Consider the following 19059-nt stretch of genomic DNA (forward strand, 5'->3'; position numbering starts at 1 on the left):
CAGGATACAAAGCGTGCAGCCTCGTGCCAGGTGAGCAGCGTTGCTGTGCTTTGTATTCCTGCTGCCATACATGTGCTGGAAATCAATTTTCACGCAGTAATCCACTGCTGCGAAATAATACACTGATACTGCAAATTATTTTATTGCACCACGTTTTTTGAGGTGTGTTCCCTGCCCAGCCCTGTGTCCTGCAGGCCCTTGCTGTGTCTCTGCCCTCGTTGACGTTGGCGGCCTTGTGCCAACACCTCCTGCAGCACAATGGCCTTGGTTTGGCCTTTTAAAAAAAAAAAAAACAAACAGATTTTTTTTATAATAGATCTTAGGACCACAGCATTTTATTTTTTCTAATCTGTGTGTAGTTTTAGCAGTTCAGCTCTTCCCTGTGTTAATATTAAGGCTGGTCATGATTCTCAAGTAGCTCATCCCTGTACCTCGGAGCTGCTCCACGACACCTCCTGAGGCACCTGCAGAGCTGGCACGGCCATGAGTGCGAGGGACCGGGCCTTGCGTGGCCGTGTGGGTGCCAGGGAGGGGCGTTGGTGGCCCGAGGGTGTGTCCTGGGCCGTGTCTGTGGGGACCGCGGGGCATGAGGGGGTCGGGAGGGCGCTGAGGGGGCGCCGGAACTCCCCCGATGGACTCCCTGCTCCCCGGGGCCCTCAGCGGGGGCAGCGCCGCGGCCACTTTTGTCTCGCCTCAGGCGCGGCTGAGCCAATCACAGCGCGCACCAGAGATGACTGACAGCCCTCCCGCCAATCCCCGGCACAGGGCGCCGCCGCCCGCCTGCGGCCAATCAGCGCGGAGCAGACGTATTGCTGAACCAATAGGCTCCCGCCGGTGAGGCGAGGCGCCCCGGGATAGACGGCGGGGCGGGGCAGAGGGAAGAGTGGCAGTACACGGCCCAATAGAAGATGGCGACTGCGTTTGAACAGTCCAATGAGAAGGCTGGGTGTGGGCGGGGATTGAGGCGAGTATAAAACCCGCGGTGGTGCGGGCGGCGGCCGCAGTTGTCACCGGCAGCGGCAGGGCCGGGCGGGAGGAGCAGCACCGTCCGCGGGACCGCCACTGCACAGAACCCCCTTCCCTCGCTCCGGCTCCCCCCGTCCCTCCGCCATGACCACCACGGCCACGTTCTCGGGCATGGACCCCAATGGCAGGAACAGCTCCAGGTCCGCGGGGGCGCTCGGGGGGTCGCTGGCACCCACATGGCTGCGGGGCCGGGGGTCCTGCGGGCGGGGGGTGTTGTCCGGCGCGGCCCCAGGGCGGTGCTGGGGCGCGGTGCTGCGGCGGGCACGCCGGGGCTGGCGGCGTGCGGCTCCTCCGGGAGGGGGTCGGCCGGAGGCGGGGGGCGGCCGCGCCCAGCCGGGGGGCTGCGGGGGGCGCCGTGCCCGGGGCGGGGGGCGGTGCGGGGGACGCCGAGACCCGCCCGGTGCGCGAGTGCGGCCCCGCCGCTGCCGCCGAACAAAGAAGGGAGGCGACTCCCCGCCTTCTCCGCGCAGCCACGGCGCGGGGGCGGGGGGCACCGCGCCCCTCCGGGCCTTCCCCGCCGCCTTCCCCCGCCACCATCCCCGCGGCCGCGCCGACCCCTCGGGCCGCCGCGGGCTGGGTGGGGCCGGGCGGGCTCCATTGTCTGCGCCGCCCCGCCCGGGGGGGCCCGCTGGGTTCGGGAGGTGACGGTACCCGGGGGTCGCCCCTTCCCCGCTCCCGAGGCTGGGAGGGGCGTGGGGGGGTGGAAGCGGAGCCTGTCTGGAAACAAAGAAAAACTTGGCAGGTTGGCGTGGAGGAGATGCGCGGCGTTTGTCGGGCACCCGCGTTCTCCGGAGGCGCAGCTGGAGAGGATCGTGCCGTTTTTACAGGCTGTCGTGTGTGTGTGTTTTTTTTTTTTTTTCCTCTGTCAGGTTTTGGCCTGACAAAGCGGATGCTTCCTGTTTCCTTTTAGCTTTTCAGGGTGCGTTTTAAAGCGAAAAATACCCTTTGCAAAGCGTGTTACAAACCCTTTGCAAAGCGCTTCCCGGCTGGAGCTGTGGGGTGGATTTTCAGTGGACATCGCTGGGTATCAGGTGGAATTTTTAAGAGCAGCTCATTGCTTGAAGTGTTAAACGTTGCTTTCATAAGGCACGTTACAGCATCTCCAGGCTGTGAGAGGCTTCTAATGAAACCTGCCAGCCTTTAGCTGAGGTTGGTAAAAAGGCATTATTCCTTTTTAACAGTTTGAGTGATGGCTTTTTTTTTCCTTCAGTTGCCTCTTCTGTTAATGTCATTAAAGACTGTCAGTGGAAACTGTCGTGTCCTTAAGAGAGTACTAGTTTCACTGCTCTGGTGGAATAGAGGTGATCTGTGGTGTGGGAACAAGCCCTGCTTTGAACAGACTGTTCTTCAGATTAACTGCAACAGATGTAACTAAGAAAATAAGCCTTCTAAATGGAGACATTTTCTCGGGATAAAAAAGATAAAGGAATGATTCAAAACCATTACACCATATCTGTTAATTCAGGGAGGAGACAAAACAAATCATAATCAAACATACTGTCCAGTCTCCTGGGATCCTCCCATTAGCAGCTGAGCATTAGTAATTAGAACTTTGGAGAAGAATTTTTTAAGGAAAAGTGGTTTGCTGGTTAAGTAACATTAAATATCCATGCTGCACACCTTTGGGAATTTCCATTGCCGTTGTTGTGTTTGAGCTTGGAGAAGCGTTTTTGTGTTGCATCTGGAGTTTAACAAGCACAGAATCTCCAAATATCTGAACGCTTTAGCTGTGGTGATGACACTGTGCAATCAGACACATTCTTCGTGTTGAATTCCCAGGCTTGGAGCATCAGCAAGCTGTGTGCTGCTCCCTTTTGTGAGGTTCTAACTTTGATTTATTAAATTATTTGTAAAGAACAGGAAGGGTGCACCATCCCTATTTTGTCCTGGTGTTCATTTCAGAGCACTGGATGCCTTGAAAGCCCAAGAAACCCCAAATTCTGTTGGTGTACTCACATCTCTCTGGGGGTTGTGACAGTTCTCACACTGTCAGTTTTATTCTCCTGGCTTCTCCAGCAAATACAAGATCTCATACTTAAGAAAATAAGATCAGGAGGAGTTTACATTTAAAGGTTTACTTTGCTGCTGCTGTTAATTTTGGTTGATTTCTGCAGATTGGAAAGCAGACCAACAATAAAGCTCGTGAAGTACTGAGCAGGCTCCTTTTTTGTCTGTGTAACAGCAGATTGTTAGATTTAGGTTACATATCTGGAGCTTTGTACACGTGTCTCTCCTAATAATAATCAACTTAAAGCTGTTTGATTGCACCTTTTGCCTCTAGACCAGAATCATGCTGCAGACTTGGGGGGTTTTTCTGGGGAAACAAATCTAAAAAAAGGCTGCAGCCATCAGTGGTGCAACCAGTCCTTTGGCTCTTAGTCCAGACTTCAGCCTTTGCTGTGCTGCCAGTTTGAGGATTGATGTTAACCTTCACAGAGTTCTCTTTAAAAAGCTGGAATTTGACAAGCCCACGTACTTATTTTCTATTTGGCTCAGACTGAAGGCTGGTGGCAGCAGCCCTTGGTGACCCTGAATGAAGCCAAGGGCACGAGTAGAGTGTTGGGAGCATTTTATTTCTGTAAGTGTTGCTGAAGTGAAGAGTAGTGGAGATGCAGTGCCAGCATGGAATTCTGGCAGGGGCTTACCTGGATGGTTCAAATGATGCACTGGAGCCGTGGCAGCCTCTGATTTATGGGCTGGAGTGCAGCTTTCAGCAGGGGTACAGGTTGTAAAGCTGCCCCCCCTCTCTCTGCAGAGTCCTGCGTCCTCCTGGAGGAGGGTCCAACTTCTCCTTGGGGTTTGATGAGCCCAAAGAACAACCCGTGCGAAGGAACAAAATGGCATCCAGCATCTTTGGGACTCCTGAAGAGAACCCACCTTCCTGGGCTAAAGCATCGGGTAAGACTGTCCTGCTTTGTTTCCACATCTGCTGAGCTGCATTGATTCATTTTGTGCCTCAGCCTGAAGCTGGTGGTGGCTGTGTGGAAAGCAGAGTTTGCTTCCTACTTGGTACTTCTGGGCTCTAAATGATACCTGCTTGCAGGGAATTGTTTATTTCTCATGAATTTATACCAGAAGGGTTTTTTTCTGCAAGTCTTGGGCATGTTGCAAGCCGAAAATTGTATTTTGGATGCAATTTCTCCAAGTTAATCAAGTCACAGTACAGTGAACTTACTCAGAGGAAGTTTAGCCTTGTGTTTTTCTCACAGCTGGGGTTAAGCTTCCATTTCTGCAGAGTAGGTGTGGCCTTGGGACCCTAAATCCCATCTATTTAAATGACACCCTCACTGCATGAGATGCTGCTGTAAGACAGTAATTTGTGAGTTATTATCTGAAGGACCAGGATTTTTTAGAATGGCTGAACTTTAATTTAAAAAAAAAAAGGCACCTCCCTCAGAGTACCCAAACCTGTAACTATTTATGATCTGCTTTCCTGGTAAGTTTATCTTGCAACCTGATTGGAATCAATCTCTGCTTGTAGGGGCTAAGCCAGGTGAAATCAGAGACAACTGTGAATCATCTGGACCACAAAGAACAAACTCAACTGAGGCAAACTGTGGAGACTTTGTAGATCCCAAGGTCAGTACTTGACTACAAAGAGCCTGATAAGGGGCAATTCACACCCTGGGTGGTGTTGCCTTACAAGTGATGTTCACACAGTTGGGAGCATTGTAGGATTCGAAGCCTTGTTCTCAATCTGTTTTTTTTCCTGAGGGTTCCACCTGATATTCTTAAATGTTGATGGAGGGCTGGATTTTTCACAGGGACCACTTTCCAGAGCTCTTATTGCTGAGACAGTAATGAAGTGCTGCGAAATCTAATTTCAGCTCTGTGTGTGATTGTGGGTTTAGACATTTTATAAACAATAGTTACCTACAGCAAACGCTGCGTGGGTCTGACAAAACTTGGTTTCACATCTCAACAAGTTCTTGCCTTGGTAGCATCAATGCTTGTTTTATTTGTTACTGGTGTTAATAATACCATCAGGTGTGTTATTTTCTATATAAACTGTTCACTTGGTAGCAATATGGAGCACGATTTGTAGTGTTAATAGAGATAATTAGGTAACATTTGCTACATGTATGATGACATTTGATAAATGTGTGATTACATTTAATGGGAAAAACAGGATTCCTCTGAACAATGGTTCAGTAAAAAACCAGTAATTCCTCTGACCTTAGAAACACAGGAATGCAGGGTAGCCTGCACTTGCATGAACAAATTTTAGTGGAAAAAATAAATCTTGTTGTTTAAAACTTGAGCTTTAAGTTGTCTGAAAAGAGCTGGGTAAGTAAATAGTTGATCTCAAATATTGTAGCAGACACCTTTTGTCTAATATTTTATTTTGGTAATTCACATCAAGCATCACAACCCTTCTTTGTTATTAATAGGAGCTTTAAGTCACAAAACTGTTCTTTGTTACAGAAAATGTCTTGTTTCAATTTAGCAAATATAAGTGAATTAAATTTATAGCTGCTACCACAGAAAACAAACTGTTTAGTTTAATTGTATTTTCTGCTAAATTGTGTTAAACACTGTGGTTCTCAGCTTTGCAAACAGATTCTTCCCATGTGGAATACTTTACTTTTATGCAGTAGTTCAGCTGCAAACAGCAGAAGCTGAAGCTGGTGAACTGTAGCCCAGCCTGAGATTTAAGGTGGTAAATTTGTGTCAGTTGCTGTGCTTTTTTATCCCAGTTTCTGCAGTTTCACTGTGTAATTAGCAATGTTAAATCTATGAAAGCTGATAAAACCTCATGCCATTGAGGAGCCTTGGCTGCTGCTGGGAGACTCTGTATCTTTGTGTCAAGCTGCAGCCTGTGAACAGACTCAGTATGTAAATAATGTTTAACTGTTTATGTAGTGAAGGAAACTTTATCAGCCTCGTTGCAAGGAAGCTGATCAGCATTTCACAAATGAAATAAAATATCCTGGGTAGAACAAATGCTCTTGGCCATATTAACAGATAAGTGTCAGAGTTGCTCAGTGGAAAGGAGAGGACACTGAACTGTTGCTCGTGGCTCTCAGTGTAATTCGTTTGTCCCTCCTGCTCTGCAGTGAGGATGTTCTGGTTCCTGTCAGTGCTGCTGGATTTAGGATGCTGTGCACAATAAAGTGTTTGTGCCCACCCATGTCCTTTGTGAGATGTGAGATATAACATGTTTCTCTCTCTTTTCCAGGGAGGAGATGTCGGTGGTGAAATTTCTGGTAAGTAACTCCTTTGGACTCCTGGTGAAAGCCTTTTGCAACAAAGGAGGATATAGGATGTATAAATGGTCATGTATTAGGAGAGAAGGCAGATTGGGGTTATTCTGGAATCCATCAGATCAATAAAGTGACTCGACTACTTCAGTGGAGTGTGGGTATGGAGTGAAATGGTGGAGTGCCTGTGAGTCATCAGGTTAAAAAGGAGAACAGTCCTGCTCATTTATTTTGCCACCAGCTGTTGGTGTAAAGATTTGTCTGAGTACTAGAAGGCAAGGTGGAGACCGACTTGCAAAGATTTCAAGTGATTGAAAGACTACACTGCTGTTAGAGTAGCTTGTAATTAAATAAGACAGTCAACTTAATTGATTTTAGTTTAAAATCTTCTTTCCTATTGTCTTCTCATACAGTAAACTCTACACTCACAGAAATAATCAAACCCAGCTACTGCATCTGGAAGTGTCTGCATTAACCAGTTTTTAACTTCCTGTTGCCTTTTAAATGCTGATTTTTGCCAAGGAAGTTGATCTGCATACTGCAAATATCCTGTAAACAGAGACATTTCCCCTAGCAGCACGTGTGCCAGCCTTCAAGTGTTTTTTCTAGCTCTGAGGCTGGAAATCTCTCCTTTGTAAGATTCACCCTAGGAATAGCTTACTTCCTGATGCCAGGAACGTGTTGACCATGGCTTTCCAAGTGCTACTTTCAACACCTAAGAGTGGTGCGAGATCACTGAGGCCATTAGCAGCTCCCTGTCCTGAAAAGACCTGCTGGGATGGGTAGAGCTTTTCCAGAACGTTTCAACTACCTCTTAAGTGGTATCTGTGCCCAAAATAAGTGTTGCCTCTTTAGCAGGCAGCTTCTAATCAAGCTGTGTACAGGATTTAGGATTTCTTTCCCATGTCTGGCTGATCTTAATTAGCACTGCAGGCATCTGGAGTTTATGCCTCGAGTAGGAGGATGTGGTTTGCTAATAGAAGTAAACTGCTCTAAGGGCTCTGCTGCTTTTCCTGGTGCTTGTTTAAACCAGCTCCCCACGGGGCAGAGGAGATCCCACGAACAGCAGTGAGGTGAGAAGGGCTGGGATGGGAGGAAACAGAAACAGAGCTGGCTGGGATCAGGACAGCTGAAACTTGGAGTGCAAAGTGATATTCCTGACTCTTAAATTTAAAAGTTCACATTTTTCACAGGTGTTGTATTTGTATTTAGGTTTGTTTCTGGTGAGTGACAGCAAGGGAAGTTCTTATCAAGGACCAAATAAATGTATGCTGGGAGGTGGTTAAAAAAGAAGTGTTACTGGAAAGTAATTGGGGTTGTTTCCTGTTGTGGCCATGAGTAAAAATTAAACTTTTGGAGATGGCCAAGATGAAATTAAAATGACAGGCAAAGGTTTGAATGTTAAACTTTCACTGATGGTATTTAGGAAGGAGTAGGAATGTAATGCTTCCTGGAAATGGTGTCTGTGGCAGATTCCTGAGCATCCTGATGGATTGTTAAATTAATTTCTACCATTGATAGCTTTGGGTATTGTAGCTTAATGGAGCCCAGTCTCGTTGAGGTGTGCCACTCCTCCCCTTGATATTCCTGCTGGGCTGGTGAACATCCCACCTGGAACACCTGTGACTTTGTACTGGATTTGCAGAGCTGTCTGCAGGGTTTGAAAAGAGTTGAATGAATCCACCTTCAAGCAAAAGCTGTCTGCTTACAAGTTCACAGCACAACCAGAATCTTAATAGCTTCCCATCATGTAAAAATGTTTATTCTTTTGAATGTGGAAATCATTTTCTGTATGTAACTGATTATAAAACCCCAAGTAGGTGTCAGGTGGGGTGTGCATATTTATTAATCACACCTGTCTAGGGGAAGAAAATGTTCCTTTTGCAGCAGTTTTCTTGCTTCCTGTTTGGGAACTGTAGTTCCTTTCTGTGCAGAGTTTCAGGGGTTTGCAGTGCACTCAGCAGGGAGCTGTTCCAGGGATTAGACCCTTTTTGGGATGGGAAGATCTTCAACATTTGAGCTGATCCTATTGCATTTACTTTAGTCATTAGGTTGGCAAATATACCTTGATTATGTGAGAAGTGCTGATGTGTGATCAGCTGGCTGAATGAGCTACACAAACTTCCCCAAAAGTCTCCTGTGCTCTTAATTCATGTTTCTTTTGTGATTCAGTAGCACTGTGAGCTGAATGAATGTGAGCAGCTAAGGAGAAGTATAGACAGTGCATGACACACACAGGGGAAGGTGGAGTCTGGCATTAGGGGCAGATGATCTCCATGGATGCTTGTGCTGAGTCAGCAGGCACTGGGACACAGCAGCTACAGGAGCTTCAAGCTTAAAATGTGGTATTAACTGTTTAGTTCAGCTGTGCTGGTGTGTTAATGAGCACAGCAGAGAGTCTGTAGTGTAGATTATTCCTGATTGCGTGGGGACTGTGCTAAGCTACTGGAATTCTTTGAGATTATTATAAGCGTGGATACAGGGGGTTCAGTGGACAGGAGTGGGATTTTGGTGTTTCTGATAAATCCTACATCAAATATTATTTAAAAGAGATAAGCTGAGTTGCCACGGAATTGGAGGAAAGCTGCTCCTGGGGGTAGGAAAGTAGCTAAAAGATAGGAGGCAAAGGGTAGGGCTTAGTAATTGCCTTTCAAATTGGAAAAACGAGCCATGGGAAGTGATGTGGAGGTAGTTTTATTCAGTCCCTTCATCCGTGACCTGGAAAAGGTAATGAACAGTGAAGTCTCCAGTTTTGTTGGTGATATGAGCTCTTTCAAGTAGTCAAATTGTGCTGATGGTGGGAAAATCTCACTGTCGGAAGGACTCAACTGAATGAGGTAGGCAGGTAAAAAGGTGGCAGGATAATCCTTATGTAAGTAAGTGTAAAGTAATGAATCCAGGGGGTGAAAAAACCCAACACCTAAACCATGGCAGCCTTGTGTTCAGTTCTGTGCTGTGATGCTCCCAGGATCTGCCTTGAGTCTTGGCACTGAGTGTTCTCTGAGATGTGTGGCAGTGCTAGCAAAATGCTGGGAGAAAATGGAAAATTTCATCATTTTGTCTGTAAACAATGATACACCCACATCTTGAATCGAGTGTGCAGTCCTTACACATAAAGAGCAGAAGGTTGTGGGGGTGAACAAGGAAGGTAAAGGGGTGCAGTGGCTGCCCTGGGAGGTGAAACTGAAATAGTTGTGTCTCTGCAGTTTGAGGAGGAGGCTGGGGGAGGGAATTTAATCAAGATTTACCAAACGTGAAGCTTAGGGTGAATGTGCAGCTGTTGTCTGAATCCTCCAAACCCAGAACTAGTGTTCATTAGATTAAACTAAGGGGTCTGTTGAAAACAGGTGAGGTGTATCTTGACAGAGATGGTGAAGCTTTGCTCCCCTCACTCCCCCAGTACCCAGGGGGCTGCTTGGTGCTGATTTGGGCCTTTGGCTCAGAAGTGATTGTGTTAGTCCATAAAAATGTGAGATGCTAATGTACTTGCTGTACTCAGTGTCAGCGAAGCAGATACATTAGTTATTTGCTACAGTATCTAAAGTGCTTCCTGCGAAGAATTCCTTCTGTGTCCTGTCTTCACTTGTGGCTGTTCAGAAGGACTTAAAATAAACTATCATGTGCTTCCCAGGGAGTGTACAATCAGAGCCTCCCCATGCATGGCTGTTCCCTGCTCTGTTCTGTGTGAAGCCTCAGAAGTGTGTCAGATCCTCTTCCCTCCAGTTACGAAATTGGGAATGTAGTTTGAGCTCTTGCTGGTGCTTCTGTGACTCGGCTTCCAGCACCTGCTCAGACTTGAGTTACTATTGCCAGAGTCACACGCTGACTAATTATATGTACAAGTCTTAAGCCTTGAGCTGCTTGTCATTAAGCAAAATGAATTGCTGGTGTCCCCTAATAGCAGCTGAATGAATGTGGCTCTTGATGAACACCTGAAACCGAGCTGGAAGGCAGAGTCCATCTGAGAAACACTTCTGAGGGCTGAGTCTGCCCTGCCCTCGGGTTGCAGCAGCACCCGAGTGTGTCCGTGCACCAGGAGAGAACTGACAGGAGCCAGCGAAACATCTGGCTCTCCTCGTCCACATCAAACACCTTAAAAGCTTCTTTTCTTCTAGAAAACATTGAGGCTGATGTAGAAGCTGCCCCAGGTCAGAGTGAAGAAAAATCCCTGCCTGCTGCACCTGTTCCTAGCCCAGTAGCACCAGCACCTGCACCGTCCAGGAGAAATCCACCCGGTGGCAAGTCCAGCCTAGTCCTCGGTTAAACCTTTCCCTTCCTGACTGTTTTGAACTCGTGTCTGTTTTCTTTCCCCCATGCTTGTGAACTGCACAACTTGAGCCTGACTGTACATCTCAAATTTCTTTCATTAAAAAGAAGCACTTTATGTACTCCATCTTTTTTTGAAGTCAAGGGTTTTTTCCACTTCTGTCCTGTGTTTCCCCCAGATCTACTGGAAGTGACATGAGTGTTTTCTAGTGATAGACTTGAGGGAAAGCTTTATGAAGTATTGTAATGTAATTCAAAGGAGAGTAGCTTGGTTCTAAGTGTGCTTAGAGGGTTTTTGTACTGAGGTTTTTCTTTTTAGAACCCCTTAGCTTTACAAGGGTCTAGAATCCTGGTTACCCAGGCCAGCAAACAATCAGCAAGAGTGGTCCCTTCCCTCCACATGTGGGGTTTAGGGATCTAAAAGGCTTCATTGACTGCATGTGGTAAATGCCTTGAGCCCTGCTGTGCCATATAAATCATTGAGTGGTTAATGTACACCATGCTGCCTTTAAAAACAAATCTTGATACTGGACTACTACGATGCAGGGTCTGTGCCAAATAGAGGGCTGATGACCAGAGCCACCTGGCCTAGTGCTGGGAAGGGGCTGATTCAGACTTTATTCAGTAAAGGTGGAGTGGATCATATAAATAAGAATTACAGGGCATTTTTTTTTTTACAACTGACTCAATGCTGTGCATGATCATGCTGGTGCTTGACCATGAGGTGAAAATCTCATCCTTTAAAAGTGTGTGTTGTAATTTCACGGAGCTGGATTGTTGCTTAAAAGTAAATAATATAGAAATTTTGAAGCCGTGTTTCCTGTGTGGGTTTTATTTCGTGGTTTTGGTTTTGCCTTTATTCTCAGTTGTCCTTGTCTCAGCCAACATGCCCTACTCCAGCACAGGTGGGATGCAGCAGAGGAGAGTTATTGCACTTGGTTAACATCACCATCATATGCCATCTTCCCCTGAAAAGATTGTCTGACTTATCACTTAATTTTTGTCTTCTAGAGCAGAGAAATGTGGAATATGCCTTGGTATCTGTAATCTGGTTTATCCAAGATACTTTTTTATCTCAAGAAGATAGAGGAAAGTTTATTTTCCTCACAACAAAAAAAAAAAAAAACCAAACCAAAACAGGATCCTAAAAAGGGAGGTGGCTGTGAGTCCAAACTGTGGAGTTCTCTGCTGTCCTGGAGGGACCTGCTGCAGGATAAACCACAGTAGAGGATTTGTATGGAGCTGGTGTGTCTGCTGGCACCTTTTCCACCCTCCTCCTGGAAGAACCGGTGCCTGAAAGCACCCAGGCTTTCCAGATCAGTGCTGGAGAAGCCCTAGCCTGAGGTGCTTAACCTACAAAACTGGATTTGCTCTGACGTGCTCCTCCTCTCCTGCACGGGGGGGGGGGGGAGAGGATTCTTATCCCTCGTGTCCCCTGGGCCGCGGGACAGCTGCAGGTAGAGCATGGGAAGTAATCAAATTATATTTCCTTGGCAATCCCCAAACCCAGTGGAACTTTATTAATGCTCCTTTATGGTTGCTGAGGCTTTGGCCAAGCCATGCTGCTGCTGTTCCACCGCCCTTCTGCCCCTCGTGCTGCGAATGTGCCCGCTGCGGGATCCCGAAGGGTTTTGGGGGGTGCTGTTCGCTTTTCCTCGGTTCCCGGCGGATCCCACCGCTGTTCCCACGCGAGGCTGCCCCGGGGAGCCCCGCCCACATCATGCATATTCATGTTAATCATGCATATTCATTAATCCATCCCACGTGTGCCGGAGCCGGGGGCGCTGCCGCCCGCATCGCCCGCGTGTGCCGGGAACCGGGATCTGGGATCGGGATGGGCAGCGCGGCCGGGCCGCTGCGGGTGCTGGTGGACATGGACGGAGTCCTGGCCGACTTCGAGGGCGCGGTGCTGCGGGAATTCCGCGCCCGCTTCCCGGCGGAGCCGCGCGTGGAGCTGGCGGAGCGCAGGGGCTTCTCGGTGCGGGAGCAGTACCGCAACCTGCGGGAGGACCTGGAGGTGAGTGCGAGCCTCACCCTCCTCACCCGGCCCGGAAACCTCTCCCTGCCCACCCTGGGTGTGCAAAGCTCAGGGTCGCGTCAGTATTTTTTAAACAGCCACGACCCCTTAAATTACCTACAACTTCCTTTGTCCATGTATAGCTACATGGAATTCGTTTAAAGAATACTAATTTAAATAATAAATCATGTTTGTTTCTGTAAAATAGTAACCAAATTCATGCCTACTCCCTACATTTATAATTTTCCTAATTCCAGGAACTTTTGAGCCTCGATAGTCATTGATTAGACTGTCCCTTGGTGACCAGCAGGAAGGGTGAAGTCTGGATTCACAGTATTTTTAATTTTGCATTTTGTGCAGCCTTATTTTGTATAATGATAATTAGTGATTTCTTCCAGGAGGATCACCAGCCCTTTACAGGGAAGTGCGTGCAGGAATTGGCAAAGAGCAATTCTGTCATCAAACTCTTCACTGAACCATGTTCAGCTTGTTCTTTACCCTACTCGTGTTCCTGCTCTTGCTGTGCAGCAGGAGTAATAACTTACCCAAAGCTCCCTGAGTGCTCTGTGAGTGCTAATGTGGCTCCACAGCAGGACAAGAAATATAAATGTTATATATGGGTTTGTACAGCTAATGAAATCCTGTGTCCATATTCCCTCTGCATGCCCTGACAAGCAGAGTGCATGGCAGGTAATGATCAGGAGCAGCATGCAGAAAGCTCTGGAACACCCTACATCCATGCAAACTGTTGCCATTTTTAATGTCTGCTAATGACTGAATGAATATCAGAGAGGTTTGCAAGGCAAAATCAAAAATACTGTGAATCCAGACTTCACCCTTCCCTCTGGTCACTGCAGGACAGTCGAGGACTCTTTACAGAGCCTGGATGCTGATCCAGGCTGTGCTATACACTTTCCCTGAGAGGTTCATTGCTAATTTTAAGGTCCTGTACTGAGCCTGTAGGTTTTTTTACTGCTAAGAAACAACAATTCACATTGATTTCCTTCCTGTTCCAGGCTCCTGCACCAGGGTGATGGATGGGAATGCTGGGTCCAGTCAGCATTTCCACAGGCTCCAAACTGCCTGAGCTCTAATCAATGACTATTGATGCTCAGAAGTTCCTGGACCTAGGAACCTGTAAATATAGGCAGTAGGCATAAATTTGGTTATTATTTTACATAAACAGACATGATTTATTGTTTAAATTAGTATTCCTTAAATGAATCCCAATTAGGTATATATGGACAAAAAAATGCAGGTAATTAAAGGGGTCTTGAATTTTTATTTGTTCTTATTTTGAAGATCTACAATCTGATCTATCAAAAAAATTGTGTTTTGTTCTATTTCTGGCATTTCCATTCCCTAATTTGGTTCGTGCTCATCCTGTTTCTCCCCAGACCTTAGGTGTGGCAATGGAATAACCAGATAACTGGTTTGAGTCCCACGCAGATCAGCAGTGGCAGAAAGCTCTTATCTTGCTGTTCATTACTAGCCTGGCTTCCTAAGGAAATTAGCTTTATGGAGCTGTGCTGTGTGACTCCTTCAGTAACCTCTGGAGTTCTGGGCTGCTTTAGCCACAACAATGAAGTTTTTAAGATTTGAAGCTCCTTTGGGTTTTATGTAAAAAATCATAAAATAGTTTAAAAATAGAGCCCTTGTTAGTTCTGCCGTGGCTGTACAGGGTGCCTGTGAGGCAGGAGAATCCCTGTGGAAGGTCTCTCCTTGCCCACAGCTGCAGGAAAAGCTTCAGCAGGAACCAGCAGCCCAGACACTGAGGACAGTTTTTCCATCCTGTGCCGGGGGGTCTGTGGGGCCTCATGTCCGTGCAGGGAAACTGAGTCTGCAGTTTGTCAGTGCTGAAAGGAGGGGATCAGCAGGACACCAGGGATCAGCTGGACACCAGGCTCTTTGTGGCAGGTGTCGGCTGTGCCTGTCCATGAACTGCCAGGGTGTGGGATACTCTCATGCCAGGGGGTGGGAAGTGCTGTGCTAATGATTTATGAATCGCCTCTTACTGACGGGTGTTTATGCTTTGTTAGTGCTGAGCAGCTGCCCCTTGAAACTGGAGCCATTACTTGGGGGTTTATTTCTGTTTTGATCATTGATTTCACATTGTAAATCCATTTTATTTAGAAAGACTTTTAATCCATTTTATTTTGTTCAAAACTTTCTTTACTGCTCTTGCCTATCTGCCCCCCTGTGTGTGTAGCCATTTTGATGGGGATTTATCTCCCAAGAGTTTAGGATGTGTTTCCTGGCCCCAGACAGTTTCAAAAAAGGATTCAACATCTTCAGGGGGGGCAAAATTTTCTAGAATTATTTTTAGGTGTCTAGAATTGTTTTTTTAAATGCCAGCAGGAAAGCTTAGGGATAGAGGTAGTCACTCCAGTTTTGCATCCAAGTTGTTATCTTGCTAATGGAAGTTAAAAGCACTGATGGCATGAAAATGAGGAAAGAAAATGGTTTTACTTTCAGTTTCTAGTCACTTTTTGTTTCTTGTGGGGGAGGGAAATGGCTTTTGATTCTAAGAGTCATCGAATCGATTTTCTTTTGCCAGCAAAGCCAGACTTTTTTGTGACGTAGTGGAAACTGGCCAGTTTCTGGTGACTTGCTGTAGGATAAAAGAGCTTTCAGACACAAGCCCTGAGTCTGTAATTCAATCTCCTTGGGAAGAGCTCCAGGGAATTGTTGCTGGGATCAGGGAGGCTTTGCATGGAAACAGAGATCTGGGCAGATCTGATTGCCACGTCTGCACCCAGAGACTCCTCAACCTCTTTTGATTTGCGTGTGAAATCAGGCAGTGCTTCCAAATTTCTGGCTGTTGATTTATGAGTATTTGCAGATGATGATAACTGAGTGAGCTCCGGGATCTGGGAGACTGGTTTAATGCCAGCTCCTTCTCATTGCTTCTTAATTGAAATGGTCTTTATGTTGATGTTCCACTGGTGATATAGAGCAAAGAGACCATCAGCTGGACTGTAAAGCTGCCTTGTACAATTTCTGAGCACAGGCTGCAGCCTGCTTTTGAAGAATACTTAACAAGAATTAAGTTTTCAAAACTGTTCAGTGGCATGGGAACGAATGACTTTAATGCTGGTGGAAAAATGCTGTTTTGACACCTCTGAAGTTCACAGTGTGACCCCAGGGAAGGTAAGATTCATGTGTCTCAGGGTAGAAGAGATACTGGAAGCTTAACGTCTCTGTCTTGAGAGTCAAATTTAAGCCTGGAAGTGGCCTCAGCACTGCTGTGGGTCCTTTGCCATGATGGGATGTCTGATAAGGGGTGAGAAAACCCATGGGCTGTGACCCACTCTGAAACACTCTGATTTAACACAGGCCACTGAACAGTCAACAGAGAGCAATCTTTAAAATTAACTAACCAGAACTGCATTCAAACTAATGAATTTCCTAATAATAAAACATATGAAAATGTCTTATCAGTAAATTTAAAAAAAAAAAAAGGACTAGAAGGACTGTCCTAGCTAAAGGCACAGGAATTGCCCTGGAAATACTGCATTTCCTTTTAGAGGTTATAAATACCACTGTGCTGTATCATATTAAATACCTTTCTGTACCATTTTTGGGTACTTTAGCCAAAATGGGATAACATTGCTCCTCCAGTAATCTTGTTTCTTTCCTGTTTACACTCACTTAAAAATTATTCTACCTTTAGAGCAAACCTCCTTTCCTATTTCTCACCATTGATGACTTCTCTGATTCATGTGGCATCCCACATGCCTGTATGGAAGGTGGGTTTACACCAAGAGCAGGTGCAGACACAACAGGGATAAAGCCCTTAATCCCCCTGCTCAGCCCATCGTGGGGCCCTGTGCCCTGAGCCAGGCGAAGGGAGTGCTGTCCCACAGCACCCCCAAACCCAGCCCAGCTGGGGAGTCACAGGGTGCACAGGTCACTCCAGGGAGCCAAAGGTTCCTGGGGAAGCACAGGGATCCACCTCTGAACTTCCTGCTGCAGTCTGACACTCTTTGGAGCAGACTTTACCACAGAGGAGCAGCTCCAGCCATGCTGGAGTCAAGGTCTGCTCTTTCAGCAATGGGTGTTTTAGTGGGTGATTGAAAATCACAGAAAGCAACAAAGACACAGAGCTTTCCCAGTGCTCCCATCCTCACTCTTCCCTCTTGCTGAAGGGATTCACCCCAAATGTGTGGGTGTGCTGACTTGGCCATTGACATGGTCACCACTTTGCCCTGTTTGCTCCGAAGGAAAAGAGGGATATTGGGCAGTGCCTGTGTCTGCCCAGTTGTCTCTGGTAAATTCCTGAGTCATCAGCAAATCTCAGCCAAGCATGACAGAAGAGCAGAAGCCTCAAACTTGTTCCTTTGGTTTTCATAAGAGTTAGTCCAGAGAGACCTGCTGGGAGGGGTGAGGAGGGAGCTCTCCCTCTGCCAGAGCTCAGCGATTCCAGCTGTGGGTCAGGGCTGTTTGTGGTGGGAACGAATCCAGGTCAGGGTCAGCTCTGCCTCCTCACTCCAAACGAGCCACCAGGGAATGACTTCTTGTGTGCCTGGGTTGGACTTTTCCTGGAACCCAAAAGGTGAGAAATTTTATAATCTACTCTTAGGGGGAAGCATCGCCTCCGTCGGCAAAGTGCTGACCCTTTGCTGGCTGTTACACACGGGACAACTGGAGAACTGCTGGGACATCTTGGATCAAAGCACAGGCACTGCTGACTGTTCTCTGTCTCTTGCAGGCCAAGGTAGCCAGTGTCTATGAGTCGCCTGGCTTCTTCCTGAGGTTGGATCCAATTCCAGGAGCTCTTGAAGCTATGAAGGAGATGATCCACATGCAGGAGTAAGGACACTCTGCAGCCCTTTTCCATGACCTTACATTCCCCTCTGACTGCTAATGAAGGCTGTTTTCTTTTCAGCACCCAGGTGTTCATTTGCACGAGTCCTCTCCGGAAATACGAGCACTGCATCGTGGAAAAGGTGGGAGAGAATTTATTTTGCTGGGTTTAATGCTGCTTTTGCAAGGCCTTGCTGGTTCATACCACCAAGACAGAGCTATTCCTTTATTAAGGCAGTGGCTGCTCCAGCTGCCAGCCTTCCCTCGATCCCTGTCCGAGGAACAGCTGCCCAGACACAGAGCAGTAGCTCAGGATGGGGAATCTTGCAGTGCCACATGCTGCCAGAATTACTATGGAGCACGTGGGCCCTGAGCTCTTGGAGCTGGGCTGGGACCAGCTTATCGGGAGGCAATAGCAAAGGAACTGTTGTAGTTCCTTACAAGGAAGGGGTATTCCCAGGGGATTCCACGCTGGAGAATCCTCAACCAACAAAACCTTCTGTCTAAATCTGGAGACTGAGATATCCAGCTGCCCCAAAAGAGGCCAATGCTGAGTTGAGGAGGCCGTGGTGTTGGAATTAGTCCTGTTTCCCACTGGCACGAGAATGGAGGGGAGACTTTGGTCACTGGAGTGACTTGGATGGGCACAATCCACATGCTCTGGGCAAGCAGCCAGCGCTGCTCACAAACTCAACAGTTCAGCATGGCCAGGGCAGTGTTGAGTGAAGGTTAAATCTGTCCTGGGCTGTGGCCAGTCTCCACATGGGGATTCCTAGACAGAGATGTGGGCTTACAGGGGAAAAAATTACTGCACTAGGGCTGACCTGGCACGAGCAATGTGCAAACTGAGACTACAGCTGGATTTTCTCTTACTCCTTGTCTCTGCAGTATAAGTGGGTAGAGAAACATTTGGGGCCCGAGTTTGTGGAGAGGATTATTCTGACCCGAGATAAGACCGTCGTAGCTGCTGACCTGCTGTTTGACGACAAGGACACCATCCAAGGTTTGAACAGCGCTTCCATCGCTGGCTGCTGGCCGGGGAGTCACCCCCAGCTGACTCCAGTTTTCCCCCTTTTCCCTCCCCAGGTGCAGAACCGAACCCGAGCTGGGAGCACATCCTGTTCACCTGCTGCCACAACAGGCACGTCCAGCTGCCGGCCCCGCGCCGGCGCCTGCTCTCCTGGGCGGACAACTGGAAGGCCATCCTGGAAAGCAAGCGCAGGCAGTAGTGCAGGAAGGGGATGCTGTGCCCTTCCCAGTGCCAGGGAAACCCGTTCCCAGGAGCCAGTGAGCACCGTCACCTCGGGGTCAGTTATAATAACAAATGAGCTGCCACTGTCAGACTTGGTACAGAGCTGACTCTCTCCATGTTTCTGGAAGATTCCTCTGCACTCAGTTAACCTCTGTAGCATTTTGGATGTTTGCTGTTTGGAGAAGAGAAACTAAAACACAAGCAGCTGCGGGTTGGTTGGATTTTTGCGTGTGTGTGTGTTTAACCTCACTCCTGTTTGGTTTGTGCTGCCTGGGGGTGGAGAGGAGGAAAAAAGAGGAAGAAGGAAAGCTCTTGAAACTTGAGCAGACACAGCGTGGGTGTCTGTCAGGGGGCACTGGGCTCAACAGCCAAACCTTCTAAATTTTATGTATTTAGCCACCCTGGCTTTTGGGTTTTCTCTTGCCTCATTGACTGATCATGAAAGGAGACCAAGCTGGCCTCGATTTCTGGCCCATGTACTTGAGTAAGAG

At 47.5% G+C, this 19059-nt stretch overlaps 2 protein-coding genes across 3 annotated transcripts; both read left to right on the plus strand.

Moving 5' to 3' along the window:
- Nucleotides 1-1001: 1001 nt before the first annotated feature.
- JPT1 (Jupiter microtubule associated homolog 1) lies at nt 1002-11308 on the plus strand. 2 transcript variants are annotated; one of them, XM_032706796.1, is made up of 5 exons: nt 1002-1166; nt 3782-3924; nt 4508-4605; nt 6206-6233; nt 10343-11308. In XM_032706796.1, exons 1-5 carry the CDS (start codon nt 1111-1113, stop codon nt 10489-10491), a joined length of 474 nt encoding a protein of 157 aa, XP_032562687.1. In that variant the 5' UTR covers nt 1002-1110; the 3' UTR covers nt 10492-11308. The 2 variants fall into 2 exon arrangements, with proteins under 2 accessions (XP_032562687.1, XP_032562688.1); XM_032706797.1 differs by having other exon boundaries at nt 6209-6233.
- A 944-nt stretch (nt 11309-12252) lies between these two features.
- NT5C (5', 3'-nucleotidase, cytosolic) lies at nt 12253-18769 on the plus strand. Its single transcript, XM_032706487.1, has 5 exons — nt 12253-12510; nt 17222-17322; nt 17399-17459; nt 18205-18319; nt 18403-18769. The coding sequence occupies exons 1-5, from the start codon at nt 12328-12330 to the stop codon at nt 18543-18545; spliced, it is 603 nt and encodes a 200-aa protein (XP_032562378.1). The 5' UTR covers nt 12253-12327; the 3' UTR covers nt 18546-18769.
- The last annotated feature ends 290 nt before the right edge of the window (nt 18770-19059 follow it).

Source organism: Chiroxiphia lanceolata, chromosome 19 (assembly GCF_009829145.1).
Source record: "Chiroxiphia lanceolata isolate bChiLan1 chromosome 19, bChiLan1.pri, whole genome shotgun sequence".
Classification (NCBI taxonomy): Eukaryota; Metazoa; Chordata; class Aves; order Passeriformes; family Pipridae; genus Chiroxiphia; species Chiroxiphia lanceolata.